Below are 18,652 nucleotides of genomic sequence, written 5' to 3' on the forward strand. Positions count from 1 at the left end.
CTGTTTTTTATCGGGGGAAACCCACGCTTTACACACCTCATTTAATTCATCTGACTCAGGAAAAACTACTGGTAGTTTTTTCACACCCCACATAATACCCTTTTTTGTGGTACTTGTAGTGTCAGAAATGTTCAATGCCTCCTTCATTGCCGTGATCATGTAACGTGTGGCCCTACTGGACATTACGTTTGTCTCCTCACCGTCGACAGTAGACTCAGTATCTGTGTCTGGGTCTGTGTCGACCCACTGAGGTAACGGGCGTTTTAGGGCCCCTGACGGTGCCTGAGACGCCTGGACAGGCACTATTTGATTTGCCGGCTGTCTCATGTCGTCAACAGTTTTTTGCAAGTTGCTGACATTGTCACGTAATTCTTTAAATACGATCATCCAGTCAGGTGTCGACTCCCTAGGGGGTGACATCACTAACACAGGCAATTGCTCTGCTTCCACATCATTTTCCTCCTCATACATGTCGACACAATCGTACCGACACCCAGCACACACACAGGGAATGCTCTGATAGAGGACAGGACCCCACGAGCCCTTTGGGGAGACAGAGGGAGAGTTTGCCAGCACACACCAGAGCGCTATATATATACAGGGATAACCTTATATAAGTGTTTCTCCCTTTTATAGCTGCTGTTTTATATTAGCTGCCAATAGTGCCCCCCCTCTCTTGTTTTACCCTGTTTCTGTAGTGTAGTCTGCAGGGGAGAGTCAGGGAGCCGTCCTTCCAGCGGAGCTGTGAGGGAAAATGGCGCTTGTGTGCTGAGGAGATAGGCTCCGCCCCTTCACGGCGGCCTTTTCTCCCGCTTTTTTCTGGAAAACTGGCAGGGGTTAAATACATCCATATAGCCCAGGAGCTATATGTGATGTATTTCTTTTGCCATCCTAAGGTATTTATGTGTTTTATTGCGTCTCAGGGCGCTCCCCCCCAGCGCCCTGCACCCTCAGTGACCGGAGTGTGAAGTGTGCTGAGAGCAATGGCACACAGCTGCGGTGCTGTGCGCTACCTTATCTGAAGACAGGACCGTCTTCTGCCGCCGCTTTCACCGGACCTCTTCGCTCTTCTGGCTCTGTAAGGGGGGCGGCGGCGCGGCTCCGGGACCCATCCAGGCTGAACCTGTGATCGTCCCTCTGGAGCTAATGTCCAGTAGCCTAAGAAGCCCAATCCACTCTGCACGCAGGTGAGTTCGCTTCTTCTCCCCTTAGTCCCTCGATGCAGTGAGCCTGTTGCCAGCAGTACTCACTGAAAATAAAAAACCTAAATATACTTTTACTTCTAAGCAGCTCAGGAGAGCCACCTAGATTGCAACCTTCTCGGCCGGGCACAAAAATCTAACTGAGGCTTGGAGGAGGGTCATAGGGGGAGGTGCCAGTGCACACCACCTGATCCTAAAGCTTTTATTCTTGTGCCCTGTCTCCTGCGGAGCCGCTATTCCCCATGGTCCTTACGGAAGTCCCAGCATCCACTAGGACGTCAGAGAAAATGGCGCTGGTGAGTGCTGGATCCGCTCTGAGGAAGCCCCGCCCCTTGTAATGGTGTACGGTTTCCTCCACTAATTGTTTATACTGGCCTGAGGATTAGCCCCTGTTAGCTGTGTGACCAGTGTAGGGTTTATCCGCGCTGGCTCAGGACGCCCCTCAAAGCGCCTACACTGTGTTGCTGAGCCTTCCTGGAGCGCAGCCTGTCAGAGCTGCGCTTCCACCCTTGCGCCGGCAACCTGCTAACTGGGACGCCGGCGCTGTACTCACCACTTTCTTCTGGCTTTGTTAGGGAGTGGCGGCCGTGCTGCGGGAGAGAGCAGTTGCCTCGTGGACTTGCGATCAGCAACCTCAGGAGCTCAGTGTCCTGTCAGTAGAGTAGAGAACCGTTAACTCTTCAGTAGTGATGAGCAGGTTCGGTTTCTCGGAATCCGAACCCCCCCCCCCCGAACTTCACGCCTTTTACACGGTTCCGACGCAGACTCTGATCCTCCCGCCTTGCTCGGTTAACCCGAGCGCACCCGAACGTCATCATCCCGCTGTCGGATTCTCGCGAGATTCGTATTCTATATAAGGAGCCACGCATCGCCGCCATTTTCACTTGTGCATTGGAGATGATAGGGAGAGGAAGTGCAGCGTTCTCTCAGTTTCTGTGTTCAGTGTGCTGCAAATATCTACGTTCTCTGCCTGAAAAACGCTCCATATCTGTGCTGCATTGTAGTATAGGAGGACAGTGCAGAATTTTGCTGACCAGTGACCACCAGTATTATATAGCAGTACGGTACAGTAGGCCACTGCTCTACCTACCTCTGTGTCGTCAAGTATACTATCCATCCATACCTGTGGTGCATTTTAGTTGTGCGCAGTATATATAGTAGGAGGACAGTGCAGAATTTTGCTGACCACCAGTATATAATATATAGCAGTACGGTACAGTAGGCCACTGCTCTACCTACATCTGTGTCGTCAAGTATACCATCCATCCATACCTGTGGTGCATTTTAGTTGTGCGCAGTATATATAGTAGGAGGACAGTGCAGAATTTTGGTGACCACCAGTATATAATATATAGCAGTACGGTACAGTAGTCCACTGCACTACCTACCTCTGTGTCGTCAAGTATACCATCCATCCATACCTGTGGTGCATTTTAGTTGTGCGCAGTATATATAGTAGGAGGACAGTGCAGAATTTTGGTGACCACCAGTATATATATATATATATATATATATATATATATATATATATAGCAGTATGGTACAGTAGTCCATTGCTCTACCTCTGTGTTGTCAAGCATACTACAAAAGTTCAGTAAAATGACCTAAAAATCTAAATTAAAAGCATCTGATGAGAAGCGTAAACTTGCCTATATGTCATTTACGACACGGAGTGGCAAGGAATGGCTGAGGCCCTGGCCTATGTTTATGGCTAGTGGTTCAGATTCACATGAGGATGGAAGCACTCATCCTCTCGCTAGAAAACTGCAGTGCCACTCCTAGGTGGGCCAGGTGTTTGTGTTGGCCACTTGGGTCGCTTAGCTTAGCCATCCAGCGACCTTGGTGCACCTCTTTTTTTCTTTGCATCATGTGCTGTTTGGGGACTATTTTTTAAATCAGCCATCCTGGCTGACACTGCAGTGCCACTCCTAGATGGGCCAGGTGTTTGTGTCGGCCACTTGGGTCGCTTAGTTTAGTCATCCAGTGACCTTGGTGCAAATTTTAGGACTAAAAATAATATTGTGAGGTGTTCAGAATAGACTGGAAATTAGTGGAAATTATGGTTATTGAGGTTAATAATACTATGGGATCAAAATGACCCCCAGATTCTATGATTTAAGCTGTTTTTTAGAGTTTTTTTTTTTTTAAAAACACCCGAATCCAAAGCACACCTGAATCCGACAAAATATTTTCGGTGAGGTTTTGCCAAAACGCGTTCGAATCCAAAACACGCCCGCGGAACCGAAACCAAAACACAAAACCCGAAAAATTTCCAGTACACATCACTACTCTTCAGGAAGTTGGTCCCACGAAGCAGGGAGGCTGTTGCCAGCAGCCTTCCTGTAACCTATCTCTAGAAAATAAAAAGCTAAGAAAACTCCTAGGAGCTCCCCTAGCTGTGACCGGCTCCTCCGGGCACATTTTCTAAACTGAGTCTGGTAGGAGGGGCATAGAGGGAGGGGCCAGCCCACACTATTAAACTTTTAAAGTGCCAGTGGCTCCCAAAGGACCCGTCTATACCCTATGGTACTAAATGGACTCAAGTGTCCTCTAGGACTTAAGAGAAAGTGGATTATAACCTAGCAGATGATGATGATTACAGGGTATCATATGGTGTATTGCATGTAAAGTACCTTGTACCACACCTACTCTGCTGTAGGAATATACCTTTATATAAGGGAGAGTAACACTTGTACAGGCTTACCAGCGTATGAGCACACACGTAAAGGAATACTACCTTACCAATGCTTCCAGGAGTAACGTTAGGAGACATTTCTCTGATCCATCAGCTCATACGCCTGAGGTTATTGTTCATCTAGAATCTCCAATTCATACGATATGTTTCCCATCCATTGTTTTACATCGGTGCTGACATAGGACTTGCCGAGTGACTACATCTCCATTTATACTTCATGGTTAGTTACCAGTACAAGAGAGAGAGATATCTAAGTCTTATTATAATATTACATTTGTTATTGTGAGTGTTCTCAGGAGGGTGGACACAATGATTGTCTGAGACACAATATTATAAAGCCTTCATTAAAAGTTATGTTTTATTATACACACATTTACAATTAAGTGTCCCAGAGAGTCGTCTTCTCCTATTGTTTACAAGATAAATATTGTTACAGAAAATGTCACATTTCCATAATGTATTTTATTTCCAGCAGATGGACACACAAGCAGGAATATCTCAGAAGGACATCTAATGTTATCCCCGGATTGTGACATAAAAGATGACAGTAGACCGGGTTCTCCAGGAGATAACCCCATTACCCCAATTATACATCCAGCTCTATCAGCTGATCCCTCTGATCCTGGGAAATGTTCTCCTGATCACTCTGATATTGGTGCATCTGTTACAGCTCTGACAGTAGATACAGTGTTTCAGTGTTCTGTAGATGCCAAATGTTTTACGAAGAACACAAAGCCTAATAACCCATACACAGGTAAGGCAGGTGAGAGGCCACTGATATGTTCTGAGTGTGGGAAATGTTTTACATACAAATCACAACTTGTTATACATCAGAGAAGTCACACAGGTGAGAAGCCATTTTCTTGCTCTGAGTGTGGGAAATCTTATTTAACTAAATCACATCTTGTTATACATAACAGAAGTCACACAGGTGAGAAACCATTTCCATGTTCTGAGTGTGGGAAATGTTTTGCACACAAATCGCAACTTGCTACCCATCAGCAAAGTCACACAGGTGAGAAGGCATTTCCATGTTCTGAGTGCGGGAAATGTTTTGCACACAAATCAGTTCTTGTTAAACATCAGAGAAGTCACACAGGTGAGAAGCCATTTTCTTGCTCTGAGTGTGGGAAATGTTTTACACAGAAATCACATCTTGTTATACATCAGAGAAGTCACACAGGTGAGAAGCCATTTTCTTGCTCTGAGTGTGGGAAATCTTATTTAACTAAATCACATCTTGTTATACATAACAGAAGTCACACAGGTGAGAAACCATTTCCATGTTCTGAGTGTGGGAAATGTTTTGCACACAAATCGCAACTTGCTACCCATCAGCAAAGTCACACAGGTGAGAAGGCATTTCCATGTTCTGAGTGCGGGAAATGTTTTGCACACAAATCAGTTCTTGTTAAACATCAGAGAAGTCACACAGGTGAGAAGCCATTTTCTTGCTCTGAGTGTGGGAAATGTTTTACACAGAAATCACATCTTGTTATACATCAGAGAAGTCACACAGGTGAGAAGCCATTTCCATGTTCTGAGTGTGGGAAATGTTTTGCACTTAAATCATATCTTGTTAAACATCATAGAAGTCACACAGGTGAGAAGCCATTTTCTTGCTCTGAGTGCGGGAAAAGTTTTACCTGGAAATCCAAACTTGTTATACATCAGAGAAGTCACACAGGTGAGAAGCCATTTCCATGTTCTGAGTGTGGGAAATGTTGTGTAAGTAAATCACAACTTGTTAGACATCTGCGCAGTCACACAGGTGAGAAACCTTTTCCATGTTCTGAGTGTGGGAAATGTTTTGCATGTAAATCAGATCTTGTTATACATCAGAGAAGTCACACAGGTGAGAAGCCATTTCCATGTTCTGAGTGTGGTAAATGTTTTGCACTTAAATCATATCTTGTTAGACATAACAGAAGTCACACAGGTGAGAAGCCATTTTCTTGCGCTGAGTGCGGGAAATGTTTTACACAAGAATCAAATCTTCTTAGACATCAGCAAAGTCACACAGGTGAGAAACCATTTCTATACTCTGAGAAATAATTCCGCTCTTGTTGCACACATTAGACATCACTCAGGTGAGGAACCATTTTAATCTTCTGGAGTATACTTATCATTGCCATGCGTTGTTCTTCATGGTTCTTATCCTATCTCCTATGCTTTTTGCAATATACATGTTACCACTGGGTGAAATAATCAGATGTCATGCCATCATCTACCACTGCTATGCAGATGACCTGTCTTTGCTCTAGGTACTGAGAACCCAGTACCAATCCTAAATGGTTGTCTAGCTGAGCTCCAGGTGTGGGTGATGCCAGTTGGCTGTGATTCAGTCCTGGTGAAACAGGTCTTTAAGCTCACCAACAAAGGGCAGGGCTACAGTTCAGCTTTGCTACCAACCAGGCTTACGCTTGGGGGTTCAGAGTTACAAAATGCTGATCATGTGCGGAATCTTGGTGTCCTAGGTGGTGGAGTGACACTTAGATATCGGTATCTGCCACAATTAGATCCTCATTTGAGGAACATAGCCAGACTCCAGCACTTTATTCCCTCAGAAAATCTACCTACAGCAGGGGTGGGCAATTATTTCAGCTGGGGGGCCGCTTAACACTTCCAGCGAATATTCGAGGGCCACACACAAAATACTCAAAAAGAGTCCCCTTTTTACACATTACAGCAGACATCGTCCCCCTTTTTACACATTACAGCAGACAGCGCCCCCATTTTTACACATTACGGCAGACATCGTCCTCTTTTTACACATTACAGCAGACAGCGCCCCCGTTTTTACACATTACGGCAGACATTGTCCCCCTTTTTACACATTACGGCAGACTGCGTCCCCTTTTTACACATTACGGCAGACATCGTCCCCCTTTTTACACATTACAGCAGACAGATCCCCCGTTTTACACATTACGGCAGACATCGTCCCCTTTTTACACATTATGGCAGACATCGTCCCCTTTTTACACATTACAGCAGACAGCGCCCCCGTTTTTACACATTACGGCAGACATTGTCCCCCTTTTTACACATTACAGCAGACAGCGCCCCCGGGTACTAATGGTTCCCTGAAGGAGGTCTATTATTGGGATCCCGGTGCCCTCTGGAGGGGACTTTACTTCTAATCAACGGTTGTGCTGCCCGTGTCCAGTGTATGTATGTATGTATGTATGTATATATATATATATATATATATATATAAACACACACATATTATATATATATATATATATATATATATACAGTATATGTTTACAAATACTCACACACACACATATATATATATATATACACACACATATTATATATATATATATATATATATATATATATATATAAACAGACAATGTGACCCGGCACTCACAGCTCCTTGATAAGGCTTCCTTGGCTCACGGTGCCCTCCCTCGGGTGACGACCCGACAATACAGCGAAACAGACGGGCGGCACTCAGAGCATGTAATCAGGTGAAAGCGTGCAGTGAATTTATTATCATAAAGACATCAACGTTTCGGGGTCGCAGCCCCGTCGTCAGGATTAGTGTACATAAGCAAATAAAGTGTTTAAATACCTTAACTTCAGGAGGCACTCCTCCCACTCGTGGAGTCCACGCCGCCCGGATCCCGGTCGAGACGTCCCTCACTTCCGGAAGTGACGTAATGCCGGTCCGTCCAGCTGACGTGTTGCCAGTGAGGGGGAGATCGCCATGGTAACTGAGCACACAAATGAGAAAACAGCGTGAACTGAATTTACATAAGTAAAAAAAGTCAAAAAAAATAAAAAAAGTGATTACTTATACATTGCTTTTGATAGTACTAATAATCGTGTAGTGTGTAGGTAAAAAATCATAAAAATACAAACAGCGTGTTACAAAACAGTGATCACAAACAAATATATACACATAGCAATGTATCGTGTGTAAAAATGAATAAATAAAGCATATCAGTAGATCTGTGACATTACTATAAGAACATGTTGAAAAGTTAATCTATAAAAATTCGTTAAAAAATAAGAGAGCACATATAAACTCTCTTCGTAATTAACCATGGTGCTATAATCATACAAACTTGTTGTCTGGAACTTGTGAATCAATCTGATCCATAGAGATGCTTATCAACAGTAAAAAATGTGAACAATGCGACTAAACAGAAACCTACTGTCTAGTGGAAATACATAAATAAAACAGAGTGTAAAAAAAAAAAAAAAACTCTGTGTTAATTAATCTACAGGAAACATCTCAAGTTCATATATTCATTTAAACCTTTCGGATAGATGGTGTTTAATCTGTGTATCCATCTGGATTCTAGTTGCAGTAGTTTCTTAGAACGATCACCTCCTCGTAGTGATTGGGGTACATGATCTATTATTTTGTACCTCAGCGTAGCCATGCCATGTTTGGCTTGGGCAAAGTGCCTGGCTACAGGTTGTTCACTGTCGCCTGTTTTAATGGCCTCCCGGATTGCATACCTATGTTGCGCCATACGTGTTTTAAACGTGCAATCCGTTTTGCCCACGTATGCTAGTCCACATGGGCAAATAATAAGGTATATGACAAATTTAGACTCGCAGGTAAGTGGATATTGTATGGTGAATGTCTTACCTGTATGTGGATGTCTAAATTTGTCACCCGGAGTAAGATAGCTGCAGGTTGTGCAGCCACTACAACGGAAACAACCCGATTTCCTACTGAGAAAGTGTCGTTTGTGCGTTTCAAAGTTAGATATGTCGGTTTTGACCACATAATCCCTAATACTTTTGTTTCTGGTATGACTGACAAGGAGTTTAGAGTCAAAGACTTCACCAAGATCCTTGTCCGATGCCACTATAGGCCACAGTTGTTTCATTTTTTTAGTGAGATGTGTACTACTGGTGTTATACTGTGTGACCCATGGAAATCTCCCAGACAGCGTTTTTTTCTCTTTAGGGACTAACAGTTGTTCCCGTGTGTATTCAAGAGCTTGTGTCCTGGCCCGTTGCAGCTCATTGAGTGGATAACCTCGCTCTTGAAATTTTTTTAACATCATATCAAGATCAAGATCTCTTTTTTCTGGTGTGTTATCAATGCGACACACCCTAAGAAACTGGGAAAAAGGTAAGCTACCTGTAGTTGATCTAGGGTGAAAACTATCGTGTTTGAGAAGGTTGTTTCTGTCTGTGGGTTTAACATAGAGTGACGTATTGATTCTGCCATTCTGTAGGGTAATCTGTACATCCAAAAAAGTAATTGTGTTTGGATGGGAGACAATGGTAAATTTAACCGGACTTGATGTCAAATTGTGTGTCCGTATCAATGTGTGTAATTGTTCCAATGGCCCTGTCCAGAAAATTAACACGTCATCAATGTACCTAGTGTATAACTTAAGATGACAATTGATGTATTGGTCTTGTAGAAATAAATCTTTTTCTACTTCCCACATGTAAATATTTGCAAAGGCTGGGGCTACCGCTGACCCCATCGCACAACCTGTGCGCTGGATGTAATATTTTTTATCATGTAAGAAGTAGTTATGTGTCAGAGTGTACCTGAGAAGTTGTAAGAAAAACTCAGTCTCTGGGCCTTTATACAGAGGATTATTGGTAATTAGGCGTCGTACCGCTAGTAATCCTGCTTCATGCGGTATGCATGTATATAGACTCGTGACGTCAATTGATGCTAGTATCGTATCTGGGGGAAGTGTATCAATCATCTGTAACATCCTTAGTAACGAGGATGTATCTTTTAAGTGAGTACTGGTTTGTTGGATGCAGGGTTGTAGAAAGGTATCACAGTAAACAGCCAACGGTTCACACAATGATCCCCTTGCCGAGATAATCGGCCGGCCGGGGGGCTTAATGGGGTCCTTGTGTATCTTTGGAATGCAATAGAAAATAGGTACAATGGGATTTTCTCTACTTAAGGCTTTAGATGTAGATGTAGAGATAATCCCCACAGAAACAGCTTCAGATAAAATGGTGTCTAATTCACGTTTAAAAATCTTAGTAGGATCATTCTGTAGACTTCCATATGTGTTAAGATCAGACAATAAACGTGTGCATTCAGTTTTATATACATCAGTATCAAGAACCACAATACCACCCCCTTTATCCGCACCCCTGATTATAATGTCCTGCCTTTTACTTAGTCCCTTCAGGGCAGTAAACTCGTCCTTGGACATATTAGGGTGTGGACAGAAATGGGGTTCTTCATCCAAATGTTCCATCATCCTGCTAAAAGTCCTGATGGAAGGATTAAGTGAGGTAGGTTCAAATGTAGATTTATTGAGTTTACTCACCTGAGAGGGGATTTCCCAGGAAGCCGTGTTGTTATATCCCGGTGGTTGTTTGTGAAAAAATTCCTTTAGTTTGAGGGATCTGGATAGTTTATAAGTCTCTATTTTCCATTGAAAAGGATCAATGGACTTGGTGGGGACAAATCCAAGTCCTTTGCTTAACACCTTAGTTTCCACAGGAGTTAGCAATTTTGTGGATAAATTGAATATCAATTGCGTCCCCTCCTCGGTGGCTTTGAGTTGTTCTTGGGTCCTCTTCTTCCTCCTCGTTTGTCCCCCTCTCCTCGTGAACGTGCTCCTCTGCCTGCGATGATGGCCCTGGTACGAACCCCTAAAGGGGCCTCTCCTGTCTGTTGTGTATTTGTGGGGGTCTCATCAATTTCGCTGGCTGATGTACTGGAATATGGTTGGCGTAGTTCACGGCGTCTGGCATATTGCTGTCTTGCTGGAGTAAATCTGGTGTTGCTGTTATAGAGCCATGAGTATACTCTATGTTGAGCATAATCTTGTTGCACTTTGATCAGTTTCTGTTTTTTAAACTTGATCAGATTGATCTTATATTGTTCAACTTCTCCTTCCAGTTTTATCATCCAGTCTGGCGGTGGGGAGAGTGGTATGGCATGCTCTGTGTTGAATGCTCCAATTTTTTGTTTGGTGATATTCATCTCCCGTGTAGCTTCTTCAATCACAAGGAGTAGTAGATCCATGGAGCATTTATTCAACACAGAGATCCATTTTCTGCAAAATGTCACATCATATCTCCCAATTGTGGGCATATTATGGATGCGAAATCCTCGTGGGATTTGCTTAGCCCTGAAGTAGTCTGACAGCGTCATGCCATGATAGAGATAATCGATTTCTCGTTTGCGTAATTTAAGTAAATCTCTATATAGATCATCACTTGAGGTTCCTGCCTCCGTTTCAAAAGCCGAGGTTTTAAAAAGAATATTCTCTGCTTCAGCCTCAGAGAAACTGAGTGTATCAGAGTTGTCACATTGCAAAAAGTGTGTAGCACCATCAGCTACTTGCTCATCCAGTGCAGCCATGTTACACTAATAGAATGTCCAGATAAAGTGCTGAGTGCTGTGCAAAATAGAATAAAGTGCAAATCCGCAACCTGTGCGTGTGTTGCGGGTGAAAAGAGTCCTCCTGAGCAAATGAAATATAGGATGTACGTGGTGCCCTGGTCGACAAATGGTTAACCCCTGCCAGGAACCAATTTGTAATGTAAACAGACAATGTGACCCGGCACTCACAGCTCCTTGATAAGGCTTCCTTGGCTCACGGTGCCCTCCCTCGGGTGACGACCCGACAATACAGCGAAACAGACGGGCGGCACTCAGAGCATGTAATCAGGTGAAAGCGTGCAGTGAATTTATTATCATAAAGACATCAACGTTTCGGGGTCGCAGCCCCGTCGTCAGGATTAGTGTACATAAGCAAATAAAGTGTTTAAATACCTTAACTTCAGGAGGCACTCCTCCCACTCGTGGAGTCCACGCCGCCCGGATCCCGGTCGAGACGTCCCTCACTTCCGGAAGTGACGTAATGCCGGTCCGTCCAGCTGACGTGTTGCCAGTGAGGGGGAGATCGCCATGGTAACTGAGCACACAAATGAGAAAACAGCGTGAACTGAATTTACATAAGTAAAAAAAGTCAAAAAAAATAAGAGGGAAAATCCCCTCTCAGGTGAGTAAACTCAATAAATCTACATTTGAACCTACCTCACTTAATCCTTCCATCAGGACTTTTAGCAGGATGATGGAACATTTGGATGAAGAACCCCATTTCTGTCCACACCCTAATATGTCCAAGGACGAGTTTACTGCCCTGAAGGGACTAAGTAAAAGGCAGGACATTATAATCAGGGGTGCGGATAAAGGGGGTGGTATTGTGGTTCTTGATACTGATGTATATAAAACTGAATGCACACGTTTATTGTCTGATCTTAACACATATGGAAGTCTACAGAATGATCCTACTAAGATTTTTAAACGTGAATTAGACACCATTTTATCTGAAGCTGTTTCTGTGGGGATTATCTCTACATCTACATCTAAAGCCTTAAGTAGAGAAAATCCCATTGTACCTATTTTCTATTGCATTCCAAAGATACACAAGGACCCCATTAAGCCCCCCGGCCGGCCGATTATCTCGGCAAGGGGATCATTGTGTGAACCGTTGGCTGTTTACTGTGATACCTTTCTACAACCCTGCATCCAACAAACCAGTACTCACTTAAAAGATACATCCTCGTTACTAAGGATGTTACAGATGATTGATACACTTCCCCCAGATACGATACTAGCATCAATTGACGTCACGAGTCTATATACATGCATACCGCATGAAGCAGGATTACTAGCGGTACGACGCCTAATTACCAATAATCCTCTGTATAAAGGCCCAGAGACTGAGTTTTTCTTACAACTTCTCAGGTACACTCTGACACATAACTACTTCTTACACGATAAAAAATATTACATCCAGCGCACAGGTTGTGCGATGGGGTCAGCGGTAGCCCCAGCCTTTGCAAATATTTACATGTGGGAAGTAGAAAAAGATTTATTTCTACAAGACCAATACATCAATTGTCATCTTAAGTTATACACTAGGTACATTGATGACGTGTTAATTTTCTGGACAGGGCCATTGGAACAATTACACACATTGATACGGACACACAATTTGACATCAAGTCCGGTTAAATTTACCATTGTCTCCCATCCAAACACAATTACTTTTTTGGATGTACAGATTACCCTACAGAATGGCAGAATCAATACGTCACTCTATGTTAAACCCACAGACAGAAACAACCTTCTCAAACACGATAGTTTTCACCCTAGATCAACTACAGGTAGCTTACCTTTTTCCCAGTTTCTTAGGGTGTGTCGCATTGATAACACACCAGAAAAAAGAGATCTTGATCTTGATATGATGTTAAAAAAATTTCAAGAGCGAGGTTATCCACTCAATGAGCTGCAACGGGCCAGGACACAAGCTCTTGAATACACACGGGAACAACTGTTAGTCCCTAAAGAGAAAAAAACGCTGTCTGGGAGATTTCCATGGGTCACACAGTATAACACCAGTAGTACACATCTCACTAAAAAAATGAAACAACTGTGGCCTATAGTGGCATCGGACAAGGATCTTGGTGAAGTCTTTGACTCTAAACTCCTTGTCAGTCATACCAGAAACAAAAGTATTAGGGATTATGTGGTCAAAACCGACATATCTAACTTTGAAACGCACAAACGACACTTTCTCAGTAGGAAATCGGGTTGTTTCCGTTGTAGTGGCTGCACAACCTGCAGCTATCTTACTCCGGGTGACAAATTTAGACATCCACATACAGGTAAGACATTCACCATACAATATCCACTTACCTGCGAGTCTAAATTTGTCATATACCTTATTATTTGCCCATGTGGACTAGCATACGTGGGCAAAACGGATTGCACGTTTAAAACACGTATGGCGCAACATAGGTATGCAATCCGGGAGGCCATTAAAACAGGCGACAGTGAACAACCTGTAGCCAGGCACTTTGCCCAAGCCAAACATGGCATGGCTACGCTGAGGTACAAAATAATAGATCATGTACCCCAATCACTACGAGGAGGTGATCGTTCTAAGAAACTACTGCAACTAGAATCCAGATGGATACACAGATTAAACACCATCTATCCGAAAGGTTTAAATGAATATATGAACTTGAGATGTTTCCTGTAGATTAATTAACACAGAGGTTTTTTTTTTTTTTTTTTTTTTTACACTCTGTTTTATTTATGTATTTCCACTAGACAGTAGGTTTCTGTTTAGTCGCATTGTTCACATTTTTTACTGTTGATAAGCATCTCTATGGATCAGATTGATTCACAAGTTCCAGACAACAAGTTTGTATGATTATAGCACCATGGTTAATTACGAAGAGAGTTTATATGTGCTCTCTTATTTTTTAACGAATTTTTATAGATTAACTTTTCAACATGTTCTTATAGTAATGTCACAGATCTACTGATATGCTTTATTTATTCATTTTTACACACGATACATTGCTATGTGTATATATTTGTTTGTGATCACTGTTTTGTAACACGCTGTTTGTATTTTTATGATTTTTTACCTACACACTACACGATTATTAGTACTATCAAAAGCAATGTATAAGTAATCACTTTTTTTATTTTTTTTGACTTTTTTTACTTATGTAAATTCAGTTCACGCTGTTTTCTCATTTGTGTGCTCAGTTACCATGGCGATCTCCCCCTCACTGGCAACACGTCAGCTGGACGGACCGGCATTACGTCACTTCCGGAAGTGAGGGACGTCTCGACCGGGATCCGGGCGGCGTGGACTCCACGAGTGGGAGGAGTGCCTCCTGAAGTTAAGGTATTTAAACACTTTATTTGCTTATGTACACTAATCCTGACGACGGGGCTGCGACCCCGAAACGTTGATGTCTTTATGATAATAAATTCACTGCACGCTTTCACCTGATTACATGCTCTGAGTGCCGCCCGTCTGTTTCGCTATATATATATATATATATATATATATATATGTGTGTGTGTGTGTGTGTGTGTGTATATATATATATATATATATATATATATAGTACACACAAAACACGTATACACATTACGTATACACATTACACATTACGTATACACACCAAGCCAACACGATATAGAGCCAAATATTCCAATTTAATAAATAGCATTATAAAAAAAAACTAAGAAAAAAAAAATACAGCCAGCTTACTTTTGTCTCTGCTGCTGGCAGGCTACAAGTGACACAAGGGATTGACATCCGTAAGTGACAGGAGAGTGAGAGCTCGTCCCTCCACTCATGCACCCTCCGCTGGCTCCACTTTCCACGCTTCTTTGCTCTGCAGCCTGCATGCCCAGTAAATGACTGAGCCGTAGGCTGCATGTTTACTCTCCATTGGACAGCTGAGCCGTTGTGGCTGTCCTTCGCTTCTACGTGGTGCTGCGGCTGTAATTAGGTTGTCAGGGCAACCCATGGGGAGCGCAGCGCCGCAGATCGGAGGTCTGATCTGTGTGCGGGCGCAGGGAGCCCTTTTAGGAAGGGGGGGCCTGGGGTGCTTCCCCCCCCCCCCCCCCCGCTCCCCCCTTAATCCGGCTCTGCGCCCAGTGCAATTGCTAACAGAGGAAATCCCGGTCAGCTCACCCTGTGACGTGACCGGGATTTCCTCAGCGGCGCCTCGTCTGAGAGCAGTGCAATGACAAGCAGCCTGTCGGGCCGCTTGTCATTGCACTCTAATGAGGCACAGCGGGCCAGGCACGATCGGTCGGCCCGCGGGCCGCCTGTTGCCCACCCCTAACCTACAGTCATACATGCACTTGTATCATCACACATAGACTACTGCAATGTCCTCTACCTGGGTCTCCCAGCAATAGAATTGCACCGCTTGTAGCTTGTACAGAATGCAGCAGCCAGGCTGCTACCTAACCAGCCCGTTCCTGCCACATAACACCCATTCTCTACTCCCTTCACCGGCTGCCTGTAAGATGGTGACTCTATTACATAATCTTACTGACTCTCCCAGCTGTACATGACCAGGGTCCATGGTACCAGAAGCAGCTTCTGCCTCCTTACTGCCCTGCTTTCTTACTTCCATCTGCAGATGAAGGACTGTTACCAGCAGTACCAAGAATCCCCAAGCAGTGCTGAGAGGTCAGGAGGAAGACAGGGTGGTGGCACTAGCGGGGGCTGCTGGAGGCACTGTCTGTGGGTAATATTGTCCCCAAGCAGCGCTAAGGTGTCAGAGGGGAGACAGGGCAGTGGCAGTAGTGGGGGGAGAAGGGGTGGTGACAATAGTGGGGGGATACAGGGCGGGTGGCAGTAGTGGGGGGAGACGGGGCGGGTGGCAGTAGTGGGGGGAGACGGGGCGGGTGGTAGTAGTGGGAGGAGACGTAGGGGGAGACGGGGCGGTGACAGTAGTGGGGGGATGTAGGGCGGGTGGCAGTAGTGGAGGGAGACAGGGTGGGTAGCAGTAGTGGGGTGAGACACATAGCGCTGGCAGTAGTGGGGGGAGACAGGGCGGATGGTCACAGTGCAGTACCAGGGGATGCTGGAGGCAGTAAAGAGGTGTATGGGTCCCGCACAGAACCAGTTGATAATTAGACCTAATGATGATTATGCTTCCTTATTTCTAATTAATCCCTTGTATGTGTTACTGTTATTTGCTGTGTCAGCCTATATGTGTGTTCTGTGTAATAATCCTGAAAGTAGTGCTGCCACCGATCTCATATCATTTGTAGTAACTTGGAAAAGATGAGATATGAGGTGCACTCTGGAAGCTTATAGGGGGTTAATCAGAGATGAACGCAGATGTGACATCACGCAGCCCCCGGAAAATGGTCCCGGCCCTTCTGTGCTTTAAAGGATATTTTATCCATGTTGTGCAGAGTAAAGTATTTTTTAAGTTTAAAATATAGAGAAAAATCTGTGTATTAAAGATATGAAATAAAGTTGTTTAAAAACAAAAGATTTCCGTTGAGTCTTTTTATGTGTCTGTGTATTATCTTATTTCCAGATAATTGTCGCTATGGTGACAGAAACAATTTCCTGTTAATGTGTCATTTGTATTGTTACTTTTGTGTCCAGCGAGTGGGCTCGGAAATGTTATCCTTTTCCTCGCAGCCCCAGTTGCTGGAGAAAATGAAGGAGGAGCTGTTAACGGGTCACGTTCCGCTTGAGTTGACAATTTTCTCACCAGCAGGTCTTTCCACCTCTGCAGACTTGTGTCCGGGAAGAGAGATACAACGTAGGCTTTAAACCTAGAATCGAGCACGGTGGCCAAAATGTAGTGCTCTGATTTCAACAGATTGACCACCCTTGAATCCTGGCAAAGCGAATGAAGGGCTCCATCCACAAGTATTTCCAGGGAAGACGTTAAGTCTGAGGGACTATGCACAGGCCCAAATGATAATTGTTTTATGATCCTTCTATGTATGAACCAACCGATAGAGGGAATAATCCGAAAGTGTTAATACCAAAGATTAGCTAATCTGGTTGGAGGTGCACCATTAAGCAAATTGCAATGACTGGTTAGGGGGTTTAGAAAAAACACTAGTGGGCTTATATCTAAAGAAGCCTTAATGTGTGGCACACTCTTATTTCTTTATGTTTCATGAATAAATTAAAATATAACTTTTGAATTATTTTTATTTAAGATAGATTTGTCAATAGGCATGATATAAGGCAATTGATTGTCAAATACAGAAGGTTGTGCTGCGCTCAGTCCTATTTGTGATGGTAATGTGCTCGCACCTTAGTGAAATAAAATTGTATCGTTTGTCAGATTGAAGAACAAACTAAGTACTAAACCTACGACCCTTATGAGTATTTGATTGTCAGCCTGGAAAGACAAAAAAATGAATGAAGGATATGAAATAGATTATATTATTATTCTCCTTTATTTATATGGCGCCACAAGGGTTCAGCAGCGCCCAATTACAGAGTACATAAATAAATAATCATACAGGAAAACAGCAACTTACAGTTGATGACCGTATAGGATAAGTACAGGGTAATTAAACATAGTTACATCAGCAGATGACACTGGAATAAGTATCAGGTGGCAGAAGACTGCTGGATTTGGTGCAGTTGAAGATTATTAAAGTAAGAAAAGGATAAGCACATGAGGGAAGAGGGCCCTGCTCCTGAGAGCTTACATTCTAAAGGGGAGGGGTAGACAGACAGGGGTGACACAGATGGTGTACATAGAGAGCGTACCTATGTACCAGCACTACCTATGTATGCATAGGCGTGTGCAGCACATTTTATTAGGTGGTGCACCGTCAGAGGGGATGTGTCTACACAACCTTTTGGGCGTGCTGACGGTCAACGCAATATAAAAATATAAAATATCCACCCTTGTACCAATCCTAATAAAGCAGATACATTGTCAGATGTTATGGTGTGCACCAAACACCCCTGATGGCGCTCACTGCAATTACACTGCTCCTCAGCCTGGTCTGGCTACCCCTCTCTTTCCCCTGCAAACTGCAGCAGCTTACTTACAAGTCAGTCACTCACTGACACTGACAGTCGCAGACTAGTACTGCTGCTGCTGCTGGAAAAACGAGTGTCGTGTCCATGCTGCTGCCGACCGCCGTATTGAATTTGTCTTCCTAAGAGGAACGCTGGCTGCATGCTGATCCTCATCAGTGGCTGACGTTGGCATAGCATAGGAGAGAGGTGTGTATGTGGCAGGTGTGATGCGTGGGCGTGCGAGCAGCCTGACTTAATCACATCACATCACGCTGTTTTTGTACATGGAGGTGGAGCCGGGAGTTTGAAAGCCGGTGGCAGTGGCACCCTTGATTAAACCAGGTGTCCGGTCAGTAATGTAGTCCTGACAAGGTGCAGTGCAGAGGGGACAGTAATCAGCCTGCGTGGCGATCGCTGCATCAGGCATGTGAGATCAGGGTGCC

At 43.9% G+C, this 18,652-nt stretch overlaps 1 protein-coding gene across 2 annotated transcripts in view; it reads left to right on the forward strand.

Annotated features, from left to right (window-relative positions):
• The window catches only part of LOC135036325 (oocyte zinc finger protein XlCOF6-like), a 30,144-nt gene extending 22,050 nt beyond the window's left edge, over positions 1-8,094 (forward strand). The window contains exon 5 of one of the 2 annotated variants that reach the window (XM_063954426.1): positions 4,370-8,094. In XM_063954426.1, the coding sequence (XP_063810496.1) occupies positions 4,370-5,952 (1,583 nt within the window). In that variant the 3' untranslated portion in view covers positions 5,953-8,094. The remainder of the gene's footprint in view (positions 1-4,369) is intronic. The other variant, XM_063954427.1, reaches the window with a different exon arrangement.
• The last annotated feature ends 10,558 nt before the right edge of the window (positions 8,095-18,652 follow it).

The sequence above is a fragment of the Pseudophryne corroboree genome, unplaced genomic scaffold (assembly GCF_028390025.1).
Source record: "Pseudophryne corroboree isolate aPseCor3 unplaced genomic scaffold, aPseCor3.hap2 scaffold_641, whole genome shotgun sequence".
Classification (NCBI taxonomy): domain Eukaryota; kingdom Metazoa; phylum Chordata; class Amphibia; order Anura; family Myobatrachidae; genus Pseudophryne; species Pseudophryne corroboree.